The sequence below is a fragment of the Apteryx rowi genome, unplaced genomic scaffold (assembly GCF_003343035.1).
Source record: "Apteryx rowi isolate R43461 unplaced genomic scaffold, aptRow1 scaffold_481, whole genome shotgun sequence".
Classification (NCBI taxonomy): domain Eukaryota; kingdom Metazoa; phylum Chordata; class Aves; order Apterygiformes; family Apterygidae; genus Apteryx; species Apteryx rowi.
The window spans coordinates 396,627-417,430 of record NW_020450740.1 but is presented as its reverse complement, the minus strand read 5'-3'; the positions used below and the strand labels follow the sequence as shown (position 1 = coordinate 417,430).

The following is a 20,804-nucleotide window of genomic DNA, read 5'->3' as shown; positions in this document are numbered from 1 at the left end:
CACTACCTGATACGTCCGTTGAGGAACAAACGACGCTATTGTAGAGTATTAAATGCATTTTCCTGAGACTTTTTTTTTTTTAACATTCTGAAAGTGTATGTAAAAGCATTTTGTTTCTTTGGATTACAGAAAGTAAAAATGATCTGAATTGTGAATTGGTACCTAAATGTTTTCATGTTGTGCTTTTTCATGTAACGCTGTGTAGAATAGAATAAGCCAATGCTTTTTGCCTGGAGAACGCTGAATGTGAGTTCTCAGAGAGCTGCAAGAGAAGGTGTCTTTCTAACACCAAATACAGCTGCACTCATGGCAGAAGGTGCCAGAAGCTGTCCCTTACTTTCAAGATGACGATTAGAACGTGCTAAAATAAGCTGCCAGTTTGAATCTTGGACTTTGTACACACAATCGCAGTATGTGTCTGTTCAATGTGCAGTCTGTCTTGCCTCCAAGTCTTGCAAGTGTTACATGCCAAGCAATACCGACTTTTAAAATTTCTGTCAACAACAGGACAAAGTGGGTGTTGTCTAATGCTAAACTACTGAGCAGTTATTTTGTGTTAACTGAGACACAGTCTGTAGAGATCGTACTGGCTCTCTGCTGTCAGCACATACTCCTTTTTACATCCTAGACTAAGCAAGTTAACAGCTCTTCCAGCTTACTACTTTACGTAACTTGCTGCGTAAGAGCAGCTCTGTGTTTGCTTACTGCAATGTAGTGTGAGCTGTTAACTCCTTAGCTTGAGTACCTTTTCTGCTCTTGTCAAAAGTAGCATTTTTTTAATTTATTTATAATTAAATGAAAAATAGTTTAACATTTCTTTAAGTGGCAGGAAATGCTCCTCATGTCTTTTTATGTCATTGCTTTTTAGTATGTATTTAAAGCTGTAATTATGGCACTTGACTTATGGTTTAGCAAGTTGACTTGCAAATCATTGGCCATTGGAGCCAGTACATGGGACTTTGTCTTTTTTACTTTACAGGATACCCTAGTAAGAGGCTTAAAAATTTTATTCTTAGAACTGTGTAGTTTGGTACTCCCAACAGCATTTGGTAAGAATTACCAATTACAGTTCATGAGTGCTTTATTTTCTTAATGTTTCTCGCTAAATCACTTTCTCATGAATACAATTGATTTTGCTCTAAAGAGAACAGTATGTTTTATGGTAGTGATAACAATGAAAAACTGTAATAATGTAACTTTTAGTAATATTGCGTATTTCTGTACCTTATGAAGTTATTTCAAATGTAAAACAAGTTATCGATATTTTCCTTTTATTGCACTTAGTTTTCTAGTTAATTTTCATTTGCAGTCCATGGGAAGAGCAGACTGGAAATGGACTGAACATTTTTCTTTGCCATTGTGGAAAGCATTTTTAAATCTCATTCTTGTAGGTTACTATGTAACTGCCTGAACATGAGGACGCTTGCTCATTCTAATAGGAAATGGTTTTCCTTCTACGTTCAGTTTGGCACACATTGCCAGCTGTCCCTGTTGAGCCACAGTATGCATATTGCTTTGGGCCCTGATGTTTGCGAAAAGTGTTTCGGTTTTTCTGTTTGATAGACTTTAGTATTTTTACTGGTAAGCTACCAAATTAATTTTAAGTCTGTGTTCTTCTTTTTTTGTGAGTATACTTCACTACTTCAGAAATAATTTTAGCTGGAAAATAATGTATTTATTAACATTAGAGCATTATTTATTTGTGATTTGTAATATAACTGGAAAAGAAGGAATCTATCTTTGTTAGATAACAGTTGTTTGCAGTACAAAATTCATGTTTCTCTTTATTTTTTTTCCAGGAAAAGCTCCTGTCCAGATCTCTTCAAAGAGGTGAAGATCTTCAGTTTGATCAGGTAGGAGATTCGTAATTGAAGGCAGTTTTTACTGGATTAAGGTGGCCTCTGTTTTTGCAGGACAGTGGCTCCACTGTTGTGATGACTTAAAACGTCTCATTCCACTTTAGATGATTCAGACCTTGAATGTTAGTTACCAGAGTTGTAACAAAATTTGGCCTTATTTTCCATTGGAAAATGTCATAGTACTACTAGGCTAGGCTGATTTTTTTGAAGGTGGCGGTGAAAGCTGCTGGGAGGAAAGATGTTGAAATATGGCAAGGAAGAAGAAGATTCAGTTTCTCTATTTCTGTTCTTGTTACAGGCTTTGTGTAACTTTGGTCTATATCATTTAAGATTTCAGAGTTTCTGGGTTCCCCTTTTATAGGGAAGTAGTGTTAATTTCAGTAACACGATATTTACTGAGAACTTTTTGATCTGACAGTAGAAAGCATAAGGTAGATTTCAAATGCTACTTTGTGCTTTGCTCAGTATCTAGTCTCAATGTAAAGCTATTACGTTTCACTTAGTGCACCTGAAATACAACTAGAATTACTCTGTGCTCAATTTATTCATGCCTCTTTCTTTATTATTTCTAATTCTGTCATAATACAGGTAGGTTTTTGTGCCGTAACTGCTTCCTTGCAAGGGTGTGGCAGCATTCACATGGAGCACTGTTGGCTGCCTGTCTCTATTCTTAGCTCTTATGGATAACATCTGATTGTATGAGGCAGAGCATTCTTCGTATTCTGTAATTTGATTTTTGTTTCATGCTGCCCATTACTCCTCTGATATAGGTATTAGACATTGCAGTGAAATCTGTGGACCTGCCCATACTTTATAATTAAGAGCCATCCGTGTACCTTTTTCTTTCTCTTCCTGCCAAAAGAGAAGCAAAAAATAGCAAATAATATTTGATGTAGAATTCCATCCCCTCCCCCCCCCCAACCCCAGACTCCTCAACCTTTTGAGGATTTATCTCGCCTGCTGTAAGCACAGTATCTCCCAAATGAAAGTTTACTGGCAAACAAGGAAGATGGGTTGGGGGGGGATGTGACATAAATTCTTTGACAGATATAGAATTTTCTTTTACAGCTGACCAAAAGCAAAATAATATGGATGATCTAAGGAAAGCTGTAAATCAGGATTATTACTGATTTTTCCACTGAAAACATCTCTTGCTAATTGTTTCCCAGTTAAAGATGTTTTTATTAATCACTGGTATTAACTAGAATTATGATTGTTTCTCTCTGTTCATTGCTAGGTGTCTGAAACCCAGGTTAAGATACTCTAGCAGTGCAGGAGATTGGAAAGTAAAGAGAGATGAGCAAAATACAAGAGAGCTGAGGATCCAGAATGCAGGGCTGTAGCACCCAATGACGCACAGCACAGAAGCTAGAGCTGTTGCTGAGCCAGACTTGTTCATCCAGAGATCTTTGTGTATCGGTAGGATTTTAGGAGTCTAAAAAGAGGCTTTAGCTGTGCTGGTGTGGTGTCTGAGCTAGTAAGTGTACTGTGTGAATAAGAAATGAATGGTTGAAACACAACAGGGACTCTGAGCAAGATGATATCTAGTTGACAGTCGTTCCCTCAGCTTAGTGAGGGAGGAGGAGGAGGGGGATGGAGAAGGTAGGCGCATAGTGTTGTCTGATCTATTATGAAAAAATAAAACAGCTATTTAAAGGGAGTGTAATACATTTCTGTTTGAAGCATAACTAGACCAAGAGGATCATTTCAGATTCTAGCGTGGAAAACAAATAGTTTTAAATTTTCAGATAATATTATTCTTTTATTTGTCATCAGGGTTTTAATTGGAACAAAAAATGTAAATTTAGCTAAAAAAATGAAACTTAGGAAAATGAGAGGAAAATTTTTATGTTGACTCATTTCTAAACTGTTAATAATGGTAGCATTTTCATACCAACATTTTCCCTTTATCATTCCCAGAGAACTAAGAAGCTACTGGAGAGGAATTTTTGTAAAGCATATACTGCATTCCTTAAAATATTTTTGCTTGTTCAGCTTGAAACTGAAATAGCTTGTATTTTTCTTCTTTGGTTCGTTGTCAGATTCTAATTAGCAATTTCCTACTCTTGTCCTATGGAACCAAAAACTTTATGATCATACGGAAGCATATCTTAGCCATCTTGGGAACTTCACTGAAAACACGTGTGTTTCTAGGGTTCAGGCATGTTCATGATTAGGTACGATTTCAGCGATGTTTTCAGGATCAGGATTTTGGACATAGCTGGAATTTGGGCTCTAGCATCTTATTATAATTCTGCTTCTCTCTCTCCTTCCCTTCTTTCATCTTAATGTACTATTGGATATGTTAAGTGCTGCTATTAACAACGTGTTATGGCTTTTAAAAGATTGGCGCACATCTTGCCATTTCATTCTGAAGAAAGTAAGCACATGTCACACTGACTTGTCCTGTCCTGTCCTCTTCGGGGTTATGGTATCTGTCTTTATTTCTCTAGATTGCTGCTTTCAACCTAGGTACGATTTAACCCTAAAATAAATTGTTTTTTCCCTACAATTTTTATATAAGATACAATGTTAAATTTAGTATTCAAACAGTGTGATGATTATTTTAAATAAAAAGAATAATCATATAGCTCATTATCTGCTGTTGTATTTCTGCAAAGTCATGTTCTTACAAGTTAGCAGCTATATTGTATGAACAAAGATTTCATCTTCGTGCTAATTGCAGTGCCTTTTCATTAAAATGTTAAAGATGCAAAAACTTGTCAGGAAATAAATAATTCTAACATAGACCTGATTTTTAATTTTGAGAATAAAATGCTTTATAATGCCAGTAGTTTCCTGTTTTACCATTTTAGCAATAGCAGGGTACCTTAAGCACACTTTAAAGCTAGGTTAAGATAAAATACAAACACAAATGTATGTATTCACAATATCCAAACCACACAACATAATAACAAATACTTGTAAATATTTGCTGTGCAGAGATGAGCGTAAACTCACTTTGATCTAGGTGAATTAAGGCAAAATCAGAAATGCCTGTCTTTTATCAGGTGATGTGAATCCTGAGAGAGAAGACTTTTTAGTGACAAAAGATTTTCTCAGGGGAGAGAATCATAGCTTCTGCTTCCAGAAGCTCTTTATATAGTTTACATAAGTGAATTATTGGATAAATGCCCATAAAATGGGAACAGGAATTTAGGATTCCCAGTGCTCAGACTAGTAGGTTGTTGTGTGAATAGTGCTGTCTACACTCTCACCTCCTCCTTTATCTAATCTCATTCTAATCAAAGTGTTTTAATGAAACCTAGTTCCTCTTCAGATTTTGAATATATGTAGATTGTACTGTACACTAGGATGTAACGCTTTATAAGCTTTACAAGCTTTTCTTTATAAGAATATGATTTTACTTATTTTCAGGAAGTTTTTTCCACTTGTTTGCTTAATTCATGGATTTTTCTTATGGCCAAAAATGCTACTTAATTCTTGTGACTTGAATGGCTAATGGGTTAACAAGTTGACTAAAGTATTCTTATAACTGAAAGAGATCCTTTTGAGGTTTCATTACGGTTGAAAAAAACGCCTCTGTGCCCTAACACCCCCCCCCCCCAAATGAAATGCCTCAAGTGAGGACAAAGAAATAATGACATTGACTTTATCTTTGTTTTCTGGAGTGGTGAGTAGTGTATGACAGATACATTATGCTCTGAGGATGCCTTCTGTTGAAACCTTGTTCTTGAAAGATACAAGAGGTAATGTGTGGCATCTGTGAGCAGTGTGGTAACTCTCCCTTCCCAGCCAGCGCTTTGGGGATTGACTAGCTACCTACCACCTTCTGGCAAGGCGTTTGTAGCTGCTTTGTGCTGGCTTTCTCTAGCCATTCTTCTCTTCTCCAAGCTTGGGTACTGATGAGCTCTTAAAAGTTTGAGTTAAAGGAAGCCTAGAGAATTAATATCATATTAAGGTTGCCCTTTTATTATGGTTTCTGCTGACACTGTTTCACTGGTATGTTTATGGCTCCTACCACTTTTCTGAAAAAAAACATTATATAGGGGAGTTATGTTGAAAATGAATATACCTTGAGAGTTAGAAGGTCAAAAGTAGTAAATGTAGAGTAAAATATAAAAAAATAATAATTTTTTTTGTAAGATAGCCAAGAAGCATGCTTAGGAGGGTTATATCCTTGCTSAGTTTAGGAGGGTTCTCACTTGTCTGTCTTCTGTAATGTAAAAGTACATATACTTCAAAGATACATATGGCAACATTCAGGGACATCCTAAAATACCTATTGTCTTCTCAATGGTTTTATACAGGTTGCCTGTATGAATTTAGGATTTTGTCAACCCCCATGAGCTTCAAAACATTGTCTACTTAAATTTGTTATAATAATTGAGTGTCATATTTACGATAATTCTCCTAGATGAACATGATGTGTTAGATTGCCACTTTGTAAAATAATGTTAAAACTGATCTTAAAGAACAATTAAAGTATAGGATTTTTAGACAGAGTTATCACGCTAAACTATTTCTCTTAATTTTTGCAGTTGATAAGCTCTATGAGCTCAGTAGCAGAGCACTGTCTCCCCTCCTTATTACGCACCTTGTTTGACTGGTACAGGCGTCAAAATGGAACAGAAGATGAATCTTATGAATATAGACCTCGTTCTAGCACAAAATCGAAGGGGTAAGAGTTTCCTTGCAGAAGTCTGCTTGACTTTATGTGCTTTCTGTAAGAAAATGTAGGTGTACTTTGTGCTTTTTAGACAAGTGTTTTGTATTTTGGTTTGTCATTTCCTAAATCTGTGGAGGAAGAAGATGAGTTTTTCTGAGATCTTGCATTTAACTTGCATGAAAGATGTGCGTGGAGTAGACTTAATGACTTTGTGCTTGACATAAAGAGGAAAGTTGGACCCTGCTAATTCCAAGTTAGTTTGTTCCCTTTTGGAATTGTTTTGGTTGTTGGCAGGTCTTTTCAGGAGGGGGCAAGATGTCAACCCAGTAAAGAAAAAAATGGGGAATATTGCCTGTTTCTTTGAGAAGAATGTAGAAAAACATCCTGTTCCACACCAAACCCAAAAGTTTTTCTAACTGTGCGTTTAGATACACGTACAACTATGCTTGCAGGAAAGATACATGTAATCCTTCTCTGCAGTATTTGTATTCAGTCTTATGTATGATACGTGTGTTTTTGATTTCTTATTTTAGGGATGACCAACAACGTGAAAGAGATTATCTACTTGAAAGGAGGGACTTAGCTGTAGATTTCATTTTTTGTTTAGTTTTAATAGAGGTTCTAAAACAGGTAAGATCTTTTGCTTTGGCTTTTTTTTTTTTAATATCTTTTGCATTTAAATACTAGTTTCAGTCATCACCTTTAAATTTGTATATGCAAAACTGGAACCTACATATGATGAACACATGTAAGGCTGTAGTTATTCTCACAGCTGCATAAGGCCTTTGGCCTGTCTTTTGTTTACATGCCTATCTCCTATACTCTCTCAATTCACATATCTTGGATCCACTAAGCCAAAGCTGCTGATTTAATGCAAAAAGCAGAACTGTATGAAATAATACTTCATTTATGATAAGCACCTTTTGTCTAATTAAAAGAGCCCCATTATTGTTTAATTCTTGGGAACTGGTTTGAGAGTGTGCAGAGGTATCACCTGCCTTTTTTGTAATGTGCACCAGAGCATCTGGAGGGAGGTCATCCTGTACATGACCTGTGTAGGAACAAAAATCTTTTTCTTAAATGACTATAGAAATATTCATTGTATGAATATGCATATGAACAGCCTGTTCCAGTAACCATAAGTTCTTGGGTAAAGAGCTTTCTTGTCACAGAAGAGAATTATGAAGAATTATGGATTCCCAAGCATAAGTGCTTCATTCTCTGTAGCCAAACCATGAATCTCCTCTTCTAAAATATTCTAATGAAAATTTTAATCTTAACCAGTAATACTTAGTAGAGCTATCCTAGCCCCTTCCTAAATTACTTTGAAAATTTAAAGATATTATGACTTAATAGTAATATATGGTGGGCTTTTTTTAATGATGTATTTGATTCTTAAGCAAATGTTTTCATTTAAACCTAAGAAAAGTGGTGGTACTAAAGAGAACCTCAGGAAAAAAAAAAAGTAAAAATGGGCTTCTAAATGATGTTTGCTTTTAGTTTCTCAAAAAATTGTTACTTATTGTTATGAAGCAGTTGATATGTTTATGGCTGCTTCCATTTGCAGAAGGTCTAAAATGAGGAAAGTCACCTCATCTACATTTTTGGTTTTTTGGTTTTATCTTCCTCTATACCATGATGCATTATGCTGAGGTTAAATCCGAAATAGTAAGACCACACAACATAAAAGGTCTGGAAAAATGCATAGTTAACCTAGTCTGATAAATTTTGATAACAACTTCATAATGATTAGATTACTGTATTGTATTGTATTTTATTTAATTTTATTTTTATTTCATTTTCTTTTGTTTTGTTTTTAACCCCTCAAACCAGTACACAAAATGGTTTAAAAGAATGTCGATGCATATAAATGAAACTAGTATTTTTGGCATTATGCAACGTTGTTAAAATTTTTTGGATCTTCAGGCTATGTAAATGTTCATACCTTACAGAATTAAATTGATAACTTACACGAACAAAGAAATTGTTCTTTGAAGGGGGAGATTTCTACAGGGCATATCATAGTACTATTTATTTACTTTATTCATATATTAAAAAATATATAAATAAATATAAAAAAGATATTTGTATTCCAGATACCTGTTCACCCCGTGCCAGATCCTTTAGTACATGAAGTTCTAAACTTGGCTTTTAAGCACTTTAAACATAAGGAAGGGTAAGTTTCACTTGTATACTTTAAAGTATATCRTATGTGTTATCAGCCAGTGATGATTTTTCTTCTTTCTGCCTCACATGCAACATATTGGTGATAATATTGTAAATGAGCAGTGATTAATATCTTTAAACTGAAAACTCATATTCTGAACAACACAGCTGTGTTGAATATAATACCGAGTTTATTTTGCTTAGCATGTAGAGAATGGTTTGCATAGCCAGGCAGAGTAAGAAAAGTTGTCTGAGATCAGATGAATGAAGTAAACTTTCTATGCAGAATGTCTCTTAAGTCCGCATGAATAAAACTACACCAGTTCAAATGTCACTGGTGCATTTTTGTTCATTTCCGTTGTCTTTAAGATTACATTCCTCCCTGTTATGGAATGTCATCTTTTTGTTTGTAGTTGACCACACACTTGTAGTGGAATAAAGATGTATTTAACTCAGCCTTCTCCATCCTTTTTTTTCCTTTAGGTATTCAGGAACCAACACTGGGAATGTGCATATTATTGCAGACTTGTATGCAGAAGTGACAGGGGTTCTTGCTCAATCAAAGTAAGCTTAATCTCTAACCTTATTTTTTTTGGATTTGAGGAAAAAAACAACTCCAAATTTAAGGGCTATTTAATATAGCATCATTTATTAATGGCCTCAACAACTAATCCCATGTCAAGTGTAGTGTGGCATGTCCTCCTTATGTTCCAGCACAATAATTTGAAGAAATAAAGTTCAAAGTTCTCCTTTATCTAAAACATAATCTCTAGTACCAAACCCTGATATGTGGTGCAGGGATGCAGGAAAAGGAGGCTTGATATCTTTTAATAATTGCTGTTCTGTTAACAAGTATATTCTAATGTGCGATTCATTATAGACCCTCCTAAATGCCTAGATTCTAGGTATTAGAATCCACCTTATTTGTGTTTCTTGTACTGTGGTTGCTGTTAACATTGACAGAAAAAATAAATCAGTTCAGAATTATCGAAATCATATAAAAGTAACTAATAAATACCAATATTTGCTATCTATATCCCTTATTCAGGTTTCAAGCTGTTAGGAAGAAGTTTGTCACTGAATTAAAGGAACTGCGACAAAAAGAACAGAGTCCTCATGTAGTACAAAGTATCATCAGTTTGATTATGGGAATGAAGTTCTTTCGAGTAAAAATGTATCCTGTGGAGGATTTTGAAGCATCGTTTCAGTTCATGCAAGTAAATGAATATTATAATGAACTCAAAATAAGCATCATTCTGGTTGTTTAAGTCATGAAACTACAGTTACACTTGGCTGTGATGGGTTGCTCACTCTATTTGTGTGTCACCCTTCTTCTTCAGCCTTTTCTATTTAGCTCGTAAGTTCTCAGAGGTAGGAAACATTTGTTCCTCTGCATTCCTGCAAGTGCTTTGCACAAGAACTCGTTCTTCGTTGTCCCAATAATATGCCAAAACTGTAATATGCAAAATTATTTGAGACTAAATGAAAATGTGTAGCAATCAACAATTTTTCTCGTTTTATGAAAGCAGTAAGTTAAAAAAAATATATCTTTATCTAACTTTTTAAATGCTTGAGATGCCAACAATTTTGCTTAAAAAGCACCTCAGTTAATTTTCAGAGATGCATACAATGTCTTTGAAGTTTCCTCCTATTCATTGTGGTTTAAAAAAAATTGTCTTAAAGTATAACTGTGCCTCAGCTGATTCACAATAATTATTGTAACTTGGTCATAAATTCTATTAGACACTTTTAACAGCCATTTACATTGATCTAGATCTTGAAAAATTTAACACATACATTGATGCTTTAGATTTTTTTCCAGAGTGGTCACTTTGGGGAAGTGGAGTGTACATCCACGTTTATGGTATTCATTTCTCTCTAAAATGTTCTTTGCAAGATAATTTTAAAAAGTCACTGTGAAAATGAAAATGAGTATATAAACACTTAAAATATTATTTTCTAGTAACTTCAATATAAGATAAATACTTATTTTTGGAGAATTCAGAATAATCTGAATAGAAATATGTATCTTTTTCCTTTTTATATTCTGAGTAGAAAATAAATAGATACATGGTATTGCTAATGTTCTCTTCTAAATTTTGTTTTTAATTACAGATGAAACAATTTAAAGTTTTTAATCTTTTGTAATGATGTTATTGTCAAGGAGTGTAAGACACTAACCTAAACACATTGTATTTRTTAAATTCAAAGTAGAAATTAATGTGATAGTGCTGGTAGTATTTATATCACATAGTGACATTTGCTAATCTTTCTTCTTTTTTTCTCAATCTTTTTTTAAATGCTTCATCACAAAGGAATGTGCTCAATACTTCCTGGAAGTAAAAGATAAAGATATAAAACATGCACTTGCTGGTTTGTTTGTGGAAATMCTCATCCCTGTGGCTGCTGTAAGTTCTTCCCCTCTTCCTCCCCGCCTTTCAATTTAGCCCTCATTGTTGAAATTGCTTCTGTTAATCCTCATTATGCTGCATTTTTACAGACTCAGTGAGACTATTAAGTAAACTACAAGCATCTACATGAACCTATTGAAGGGAATGTGTCAGTATGCTTTGCTTATTAGCTGGTTTCTCACCTATCTCCAGAGCCTTTTCTCATTATTCATTTTCTAGAACCTTTTATCACCAGAGCACTGTGTAATCTTATACTTGCTCTAAAAAACTACATTTTCCAGTGTGGGTTTTTTGTTTTTTTTTAAATATTTGTTCATTCAAAGGTCCCACTGACTTTCCTCCATTAGCAGAAGCCTCTAAGTACTTTCTGGAATAAACTGAGATACATAACATTTTTACACTCAGGTAGGGAGAGTGTGAACTCCTATGCAAGAAGGAAGAATGTGTTTTTTAGCTAATTAAATAAAAATTATTCAGAGAGTTGTTTGTCTGCTAGACATGATCCTCCAAGTGGGAGAGGGATACCATTTAAGCAAGCTAGTAGGAAAAGGAAGAGGAATATCTCTGAATTCCACTTTCCCTTTAAAAATTATCAGCTGTATCTTGAGCTGCCATGATACGTTTCTCTCTCCTTAGTATTCTTAACTTTTCAAGAGTTCCAAGGTTAAAAAGGAGATGATCTCTTTCTTAAGGTGTGACCACAGAGAGGTGCTGTTAATAGTAACTGTTTACTGACTGAAATCTTGGTCTTAGCTGGACATATTTCTACTCTTTCCTAGTGAAGAAGCCTTTTTAAAAAGTAAATTCATTTATCATTTCAAATTCCGTAGTTTTTTGGCATTTGGAGTGGGGGTGAATAGTGAGAGTACTTAGCATTTAGGTAAGTATAGTATTAGTTTACAAAATCATAATTTAAGTAGTAAAAACTGCATGTTTTAATTGGGCAGTAGTGCATTTGGGAACTGGAACTACTTGGTAGTAACCACTGAGGCATGCATGTTGGCTGGGCAGAATATGTGTGTTTGTGTACGTGAATTAAATATTTTTTGCTATTGTTTTGTGCAGCACTTCCTACATGTGTAGGTTGAGTCAGCACTTTAAACAGTTGGTTAGTGAGTCCTGGTCTTTCTTTTTGATTCACTGAACCTTTAATCATTTCATACAAATGGAGTTTCTTAAATAGAAAATGAGAACCCCATCAGATATTGAAATATAGTTGAGAGGTTTAGTCATTCTCTTAGAAGACATGAGATGCAAGTTTGAATCTTCTTGAAGTAGGTGAAGGAAGTGTATCTAAATTTTCTACATTCTGGATGAGTGCGTTAGTAACTAAGGTAATGGGTTTCAATGTTGTGACTTCTTTGCTGTCATTCTCCTGCTTAGCCATTCAGTCATTCATGTGTAAAAATATGGCCTAACTTGGACCCTGCAAATATGATGGGTGATAACTTCCACTTGGATTTGTAAAATATTTTAAGGCTGATTTATAAGCCCAGGGCTATATCCAAAAGCAAGAACATGGTGTTGTTGACAACAACTGACTAATTTCTCATGTGCAGCTAGGGTACCAATCAACTTATGGCTTAAGAGTAAAAAATAGGACTAATTTGGGGGCATCTAGGAACTGACTGAAAACATAATTACTAAGTTTTAAGGAGGGATTCTATGTGCTACAGAAATACTAAAATAATTATTTATCTAATGTGAAATTTAAATACTGAATTCTTGAATTCCTGAGCTTAATGTATATGTTAACTGCCTTCTGTATAAAGCTTTAAACTCATATGTCTGTGTATTTTTTTTAATAGGCTGTTAAAAATGAAGTCAATGTGCCATGTTTGAAAAATTTTGTGGAGATGCTTTATCAGACTACCTTTGAATTGAGTTCCAGAAAGAAGCACTCACTGGTATTTTAAAGAAATATTACAACTTTCACCCATTTTGTTCATTTTAGGCTTTTAAGCTAGTGCCTTATCTAAGAAAAGCTAGCAGCAGTATGAATTTAAACCTTGACTTCTCAGCTCAATTAGCATTAAGTTCACACTGTGTATATTGCATTTGCTCTAATTTTGATCCATGTCTTTGTGCAAGATTTGTGCTCTCTGTTATCTCCCTTGGGAAATTGTCTTGAAACTGATGCTTGTTTTTAATTATTTTAGTGGGTTTTAGCACAGAGTTATTTCAGCTAATGTCTCTTCTAATAAGAATTTACATTCAGGGAGTCTATATGTTTAATTTATGTTTAGTTATAAGATAGAAGTGGCAGACAGAACACTTTTTCAGCATAATAGCAACCTCTTAATGGCCCTGCTATGCCAGTTTTCTCCTGCTCATATATTTTGTTTTTTTTTCCAACATCTTTTATTATCTCCTTTAGAGTCTAAGGCTTTTTTTCCCGTAAGACTGCATCTTAGCATGGATTTAATTCTCTTATTAATGCAGTATTTGGTAGTTCTTTGTGACCACAGCACCCATGTTTCAAGTTGATACGCTTCACTTTGCCAAAAATACAGAGCTAAATTTTGCATTACAATTGGCATATTCAATAAATGCAAGTTAGTTTAAAATCATTTCTTTTCGCTTTTATATTTGGGACTCTAATAGAGGCATGAGCTCTGTTTTCTGGTAGTCAGAATATAAAGCCCATGTTACTGTACGTGCTTAAACACTATGTAACAAGAATGTAAAGCAGTTGATGCCAGTTTTCACATTGTGATTTTATTTACTAAGTCAGAAACTTTGTTATATCAGGACTATCATTTACCTGTTTGTCCTTATTCTTAAATTTTGTTCTGTAATAAGATAATCTGAAATCAAATTTTGTATTACTCACCATTATGTGTTCTGTTGAAAAGTGGGCAGTGTTTGAACAGATATTATGGTATAAGAGCAAAGAAAAGTCAGCGTAGTTTGCATGTTCACAGACGTTATTAAATTGCGCTTCATTACAAATTAAAAGTAGACCTTGAGGAAAAGTAACATTTCTGACCACCTAGAGCCTGCCTCAGTTTTTATGGAGTTGATGATGTTGTTCCTGAATATTCTTCTTAAAGGCAGTTCCCTCTCCCAGTGTGTAAGGCTCCATGAGCTGAATTAGGTAACTGCGGGGAGAGAGTGAGTATCGTAAGAGGGGCGCGATCTTTTAATGGTCTTTGTTTGAGGTCAGGGCTTGCTGTGACATGAACTCCGAGCTATGCCGTAGTACCATTGCCCTGGCCTTATACCACGAGCTCTTAGAACGCACATTACATCTTACAACGCGCAGCCAGTTGTGCCTGGTGGGCATGTTCTAGCGCGCGAGAGGCTGCCGGCCGCGGCGCTGGAGCTGGCGAACAGGCCTGGCCGCTGCGAGAGGGGGAGGCCGCTGGAGAACCAGCTGCGTGTCTTGTTCTCGGTGCGGGAGACTTGCGAGGGCTGCAAAGAGGAATTTGATCTATTCTTTTTCCCCCCTGCTCATAGGCTTTGTATCCATTGATCACCTGCCTGTTGTGTGTCAGTCAGAAACAGTTTTTTTTAAATAACTGGCACGTTTTCCTGCAGAACTGTTTGTCACATCTAAAGGTAAGAATCCTTTTCGATTCAGGAACTGTCACAGATCAGTAGCGTTTATTCCAGTCTGTTCTCAGCATTCCAGTGCCAAACGAACAACAAATATTTGGCTGTTTAAAAGGACACTGTGAAATACGTTTTTTCTATATTCAAATGTCGTAAGTCTCCATTGTGTCTAGTATAAGCTTTTCTGATGTTCTGTAATGCTGGAAATAGGTATGGCTCTCTTTGGGGGGGAATTATTTTAATTCTACTATGAATTGTCCATCAGTTCTGTTGAGTAAAATCTGTAGAAGTATCTGCTAATAAGCGCTATTTTATGCCAATCAGAGAAAGTACAAACTGTAATTCTTCACATGAAAATGATTTTTGAGAAAATGAATGGATTTTATATTTCTAAAATTTATATCTCTTGTTGGCTTATTAAAGGAACAGAAAGTGAATCAGTAGACCAGAAAAGAAATAATGTCTATGACTGTTGTTTTGTAGCCTGTGATACAATTGTTTTCAAATAAAATTTACAGTGTCCCTTTAACTCTTGGCTTCAGTTGATAACATGAGCTGAWTCAGTAGTCAATATTCGCTGACTGATAAAATGCAGAGATTGTGATACTTGGAAATTAGGGATTTTTTTAGTGAATTTCTTGTAGTATTTACTGTTACACACTTTCTTTCATTAATTTTGATTAACATATTTCATTATTTTGTCTAATGTATTGATTTTGATATTTTTAATTAATTCTTTGGTCCACCTTCACAATGTTCATTCCAGTTAGGTATGTGTGACAATTTCAAAGCTTGTTAGTAAAATACATAAGCCAGATTGAAGTTAAAAGGAAGCAGGTTTAGCTGCTTGAATTGTTTTGGGTTTTTTTTAAGGGTCATTTTGTTTTCGTGACATCTTTCACACTTTTCTGTTGCTTGTTGGGGTTTTGTATATTTTTCATCTAACATTTGCAGTTCTTTTGCAGTATCTGCCTTGATTTTTGTTTTCATTTTTATTTTGCTAAGCTAAAAGGCTTCTTTTGCTTTTGTTTTTAGAGCTTTTTTTTTTTTTTTTAATTCTTACATTCTAGAAGTTGCTTTTTTTTCTGGCATAATATCCATTCCTGATAATGGATGTAATAAAACTATAAATGCCGGTGAGTTTAACTGGTAGTTGCTCAGCATGCATTTTATATTTTATGTAGTTTTGTTAACCACTAACAGCTTAACACATTTACCTTAAGGCTCTATTCAGCAGAAATTGAATATATGAATTTCTGCAATTAAAATTTGCAGTGTTTTGATGCTGTGCTATCAATGAGTTATTTAGGATATGTTATGAATTGGTTTAATTTGGCCCACTAAATATTAATGGTTTTTTTGGAATGTCTGACTTGTTCAGAAACTTTGTTGAGGTTAATCTTTAAAACTACGTCCCAGCTGTCCACCTCTTTCTTGTGAATGAATGTGTTCCTTTGTGCCTGTTGGTGCTAATTAAAATGCATGCACTCTATAATAAGTAATCTCATGAATTTATAAATCTGAATTTCCCAGGAGTTTAGTCTATTAGGTTTCCCTTTCCTCATTTTCTCCTGGTTACCTAATTACAAAAATTATTTTATTTGCACTTATTTAAGTATGTAAAATGTAATAAGAATTCCAAATCCATTCTCTCTAGTGTCCCTCATGTTCTTTAATAAAGTAATTTTGAGAGTTATTGGGAATTGTTTTAAAAGTTTCACCCACCCTCTTGTATGGGGGGAAAACTAAACAAATTAAAGATTGAAATAATAACAGCACTTAGTCTGTCACAGGAGTATTCTATGAAGAATGTTTTATGAAGAGTATAGGGACACTAGCAAGTTGCCAAGGAGGGAAGCTAGATCATAAGGCTCGATTTTTTTCTGCAATGACTGCCAGGTGCATACTCTTACCTAGCAATGAATGCCATGTAGAGAAATAAATTTTCCCATTCGCTGGGTGTGAGAGCCTGCACCTTGGCGGTTACTGCATGGTAACTGATGCACAGTCCGTTCATATCCTACCCTACTGTGCAGTATTTCAGTGCGATGTTTCATTTAACAACTGTAGCTACATTGCGCTTGATAATGCTCCTGAGAGTACTCTGAATCCCAGACCCAGTACTAGCAATATATATTTCCCTTGTAAGCCGTTTGTACTTGGTCTCAGTGCACACAGGCATATTTCATGTAGAAAACATCCTAGCCTTCCTTGAAGGAAGCAGCTTGGTTTTCCTTTTCTTTCTTGTTATTACTGCTATGAGGAAGGACTAAATAGCTCTGCATCTGGATCAATTCATATAGCAGATAAGTAAGGTGTAAGAGTTGCTCTACACCTGGAGTGCACCAAATGGAGTCTTTTGGGATACACGTAGCTGACCTTGACCTTGCAAGGGGGTTGGGTAGCTATTTTAGCTTTGAGCCCACCAGGGCATTGCTTTATACACTGGTGTGTAGGCAAAACTCTGAATTTGCTCAGCAGGCTATAACAGTGGTCAGTTTTTGTAAAACATTTTGTTTACTTTTTTGACCAGTATTTTGATAGACTAATTTTAGCAGATACCTGAGAAAACTGATAGATTCTTGAATGAAGCTGAGTTATCCTGAACCCATGCCACCTGTTATAGGAGGGAGAGGAAGGAACACTTAAGAAATCTGCCAAAATGGGAGAGAGAAGTATCTAGCTTTCTGCACCACTGTTTGGTGAAAGATAAGAATTTTTTCACTTTTATAGTTTAACATTGGTATGTGTTACCATGAAACCTTCAAAGTTGGGGGAATGTTTTCTGCTGGAAAAACTGTATTTCTACTGAATAGAGTCCTTACTATACAGCTATCCATTGTTTTTGTGCTTTTTTTCATCTAACATGCATGTGCCTCCCATTCTCATGTTTGTTATGTTTTGCTGTCTCACATTGCTTTATTTAGATGCCATCTAACAACAGTATCAGAAAACAAATAGAAACATTGCAGGTGAGTTAATATGTTGTTATAACTCAGTGAAACGTTGCTTTGTCTAATGTAAATGTTGTATTTTGTTTTTGTGTTTGTTGTATTTTTGTGCTTTCCTTGCTCTGTAAAATTGCTGTTAGTACTGTGAAGCTGCAACAGGACAAAGAACAGTTAATCTTTCAAAGATCTTTTTTTCTTGCCAGGGAGTAAAGGAAAAAGTTCAGAAAATTATCTAGTGTCAGTTTTCTTGAGAGAGAAAATGTGGCCTGGTGAGATTGAGTAACAGTATCACAACTGGCTTCCTTGAGCAGCAGTGCATGTTTCCACCGGGAAATAAAATGTCTACTCAGATGTATGATTATTTCTGTTAATTCATTTTAAACAAAAGTGAGCAAACTTTGCATGTAAGCAAACATGAAAACATTCGCAATAAAAAATGTGGAACTTATTTACTATAACAACTTGCAGTGCACTAACTTGAAAGACTTTTACACTGTTGGTTTTGCAGGTTTTAAAAAGTAGGAATTGTTTTAGTTCAGAACAGAAGAAAAGTTTAACATCAGTGTTAAAAAGTACTTTCTTCAGTAAGTGACTACATTTGACTAACATGGAAAAAATACTGTTTTGTTTCTTGCCTTCATTGAGATATGTTTCATTGGCTTGTCTTATTGTGCCTTGTAAGACCACTGTAGATTTGCTCTTACTTTTTTGTTTTGTAATAGAGATACAATTTTGACAGCTTGTTCCATAGTCTGCTGATAGTTTGTCTGTGATAAAAGTTTCAGGATTTGAAACAGAACTATATTTGAAACAAAAATCCAGGAAAAATGCTTTAAAGCCTGACATGCATCAGCTAAAAGACTGAAATTCAGCCAAGATGGTGAATTAAATAGGCTACTAGATACTGCATTCTAGATGCAGTGATTTCAAAGAGAAGAGGAAATACTGACATACTGACACTGAGCTTAAAATAAATGTGCCATAATTATACAAAAAAAAGCCATTTTCTTCTAGCATATTTGTTCAGTTACTAGTTATAAGGAAGATATAATGAAAGTTTCCAATGCTTAAGAAATTAACAGTGCTGCTGTATTTATAATCATGTAACCCTTTTAAAATGTGAATGCCTCCTCATTCTCTCTGCTTTTTGACAAAGAAGTGAACTTTGTCATAACTGGTCAGAAATAGCTGTATTGAATGATAAAGCTCCTCAAGTGTGGAGCAGTGTTGTTGACTGAAGTATAAATGTCTGCTACCTATACTGGCTTTTTGATTAGATTGTTGAAAGCAATGTTGGATTTTTGGTTTATATTTTGGTTTTCTTTTGGACTTGTAAATTAATCTCCCCTTTCGAATATCGGTTATAAGAAAACTAAAGCATTGCTCAAGTGTGTTACTATTAATGAGAAAAGTTCTAGACAATGCATTTAAGATAGACGTTGGTAATGTACCTACCGGTGAATTCACAAACCTACTTTGACCTTGAAGATGTGTTGACCTGTAGGCTAGATGTAATAATATCATAGTTTCTTGACAGTTTAAGTTGATTAAAATCAACATTATCACAGTCTCGGCCTCTCATCTGGTTATGAGTGTTTGCCTCTTCCTTGTAACAACTGCTGATAAATTCACTGGACAGTAAGATGGTTCAAGCAGTTCATCTGTCTGAATACCAACCAGGGATGGGTATGACTTCTTGCTTTTTAGATTTTGTCCAGATCACCTTCCTAAATTTACCCCCTGCCACATTCCATGTGTGCTAATTCAAGGTGATGGTAGGAACACATTGATTAAGCATGAAAGGAGGGGTAGAACAGCATTATCTCTGACTTAGACTGCTTTAAGCTATTGTGGAACAGCATCCTAAATGCACATTGAGACCATTGAAGTGATGAATTTGCTTAACTTCCCTCTGATGTTCTGATAGACAGCCATATATGTTATCTGTCTACGAAGTACCATGACTACTTTTGTGTCTGTGTTTTCTTGATATGCTTTTAGCCTTCCTTAAAGTAATCTGCTACCAGAAATAATGGTCCTGAGCCATCCATGTTAAAGCCACCCATATTTTTCTCCTTTTTATATTCTGCTGGGCATACATGGTTATGAAGTGACTTGGATCAGCTTACTGATCTGACCTGGACTTTCTTATTGCTAGAGTCAATGCGAAAGGAGCAGTGAAGGGAACAAAAGATGAGAACATCTCTTTTCTTAATGTCTTAGATCCACTCAAACACTTTATAAAATTGCACTCTACTTGTCCTGGGAGGACAAAGTAACACTGTTATTCTGACTGGCTTGTGGTAGGAGCCACAAAAAGTGAAGTTAATTAGGTTCAAGCCATCATACAGAAATTTTGTGTCTTGAAATGAAAAGACTTCACTGGAGATGGGGGAAGAATTTTTTTTACTGAGTGAATGCCTAAAAAGATGACACCTTGGAGTTGTCTATTCTATTCATAAGCTAATACTAATGGCCAATTTCAAGAGTAACATTGGACACTTCAGGATTATATATACACTGAGAATCCTCAGCTGGAAGGTTGAAATTGGTATGGAGAATGTGAATATAGAACTGTTACTCACTGTTTTATTCAGTATAAGAGCTAGTAGTCCAACTAAACTGTAAATTAGTAACTTTAAAACAAAAAATTATTTTTCATACAGTGCATAATTTAAACTGAATTACACCACAGAATTTTAGATTGATTCAGGCAGCTAGATTAATTGCTAAAATAAAAATCCATTAGAAGTGAGTAAAAACCAGTATAACCCTCAGGAAGCCCCTAAGCTGCTGCAAGCCTGGAGGGCATACTGAGAGAAGTATCTCTGTGTGCTTGCCTTTTTTTTGTGCTCTTTCCTTCCACACCTGCTACTGACTGCTGTTATAAACTGAATATTGAACTTAGCTGGACTTTGTGTTTGACTCAAAACAGCTACTCATATGTTGTTAGGCATGAACTATAAGTTAGTTTCCTATAAAGCAGGTATCCATTCCCAGTAGCTTTCTGAGAAAAGTTATCTGAGGCAATACACTCTTGGTGTTCATCTCAAGGGGAGTATCTGCTTGTTAGTTTCTCCTCTGCTCTCAGAGTAAGACATGTATAAAATAATCTGGAATTACTAGTTCAATATTTAAATAGTATTGTAAATATGTAATACAGGAATGTTTTTATGAAAACATATTCAAACTTTTTTTGTCAGAGTACTAAAAACATCAGCTTTCATTGTTC

At 35.1% G+C, this 20,804-nt stretch overlaps 1 protein-coding gene across 13 annotated transcripts in view; it reads left to right on the top strand.

The window, feature by feature from the left end:
- Positions 1-20,804, top strand: part of FRYL (FRY like transcription coactivator) — a 178,475-nt gene that overhangs the window by 80,172 nt on the left and 77,499 nt on the right. For 9 of the 13 annotated variants that reach the window (XM_026078606.1, XM_026078608.1, XM_026078613.1 and 6 more), the window contains 10 exons: positions 1,800-1,853; positions 6,362-6,501; positions 7,023-7,119; positions 8,586-8,665; positions 9,139-9,219; positions 9,704-9,872; positions 10,971-11,063; positions 12,875-12,973; positions 14,526-14,627; positions 17,549-17,593. In XM_026078606.1, coding sequence (XP_025934391.1) covers positions 1,800-1,853; positions 6,362-6,501; positions 7,023-7,119; positions 8,586-8,665; positions 9,139-9,219; positions 9,704-9,872; positions 10,971-11,063; positions 12,875-12,973; positions 14,526-14,627; positions 17,549-17,593 — 960 coding nt within the window. Of the gene's footprint in view, positions 1-1,030; positions 1,050-1,799; positions 1,854-6,361; positions 6,502-7,022; positions 7,120-8,585; positions 8,666-9,138; positions 9,220-9,703; positions 9,873-10,970; positions 11,064-12,874; positions 12,974-14,525; positions 14,628-17,548; positions 17,594-20,804 lie in introns of those variants that run through there. The other 4 variants (XM_026078611.1, XM_026078603.1, XM_026078604.1 and 1 more) reach the window with 2 other exon arrangements.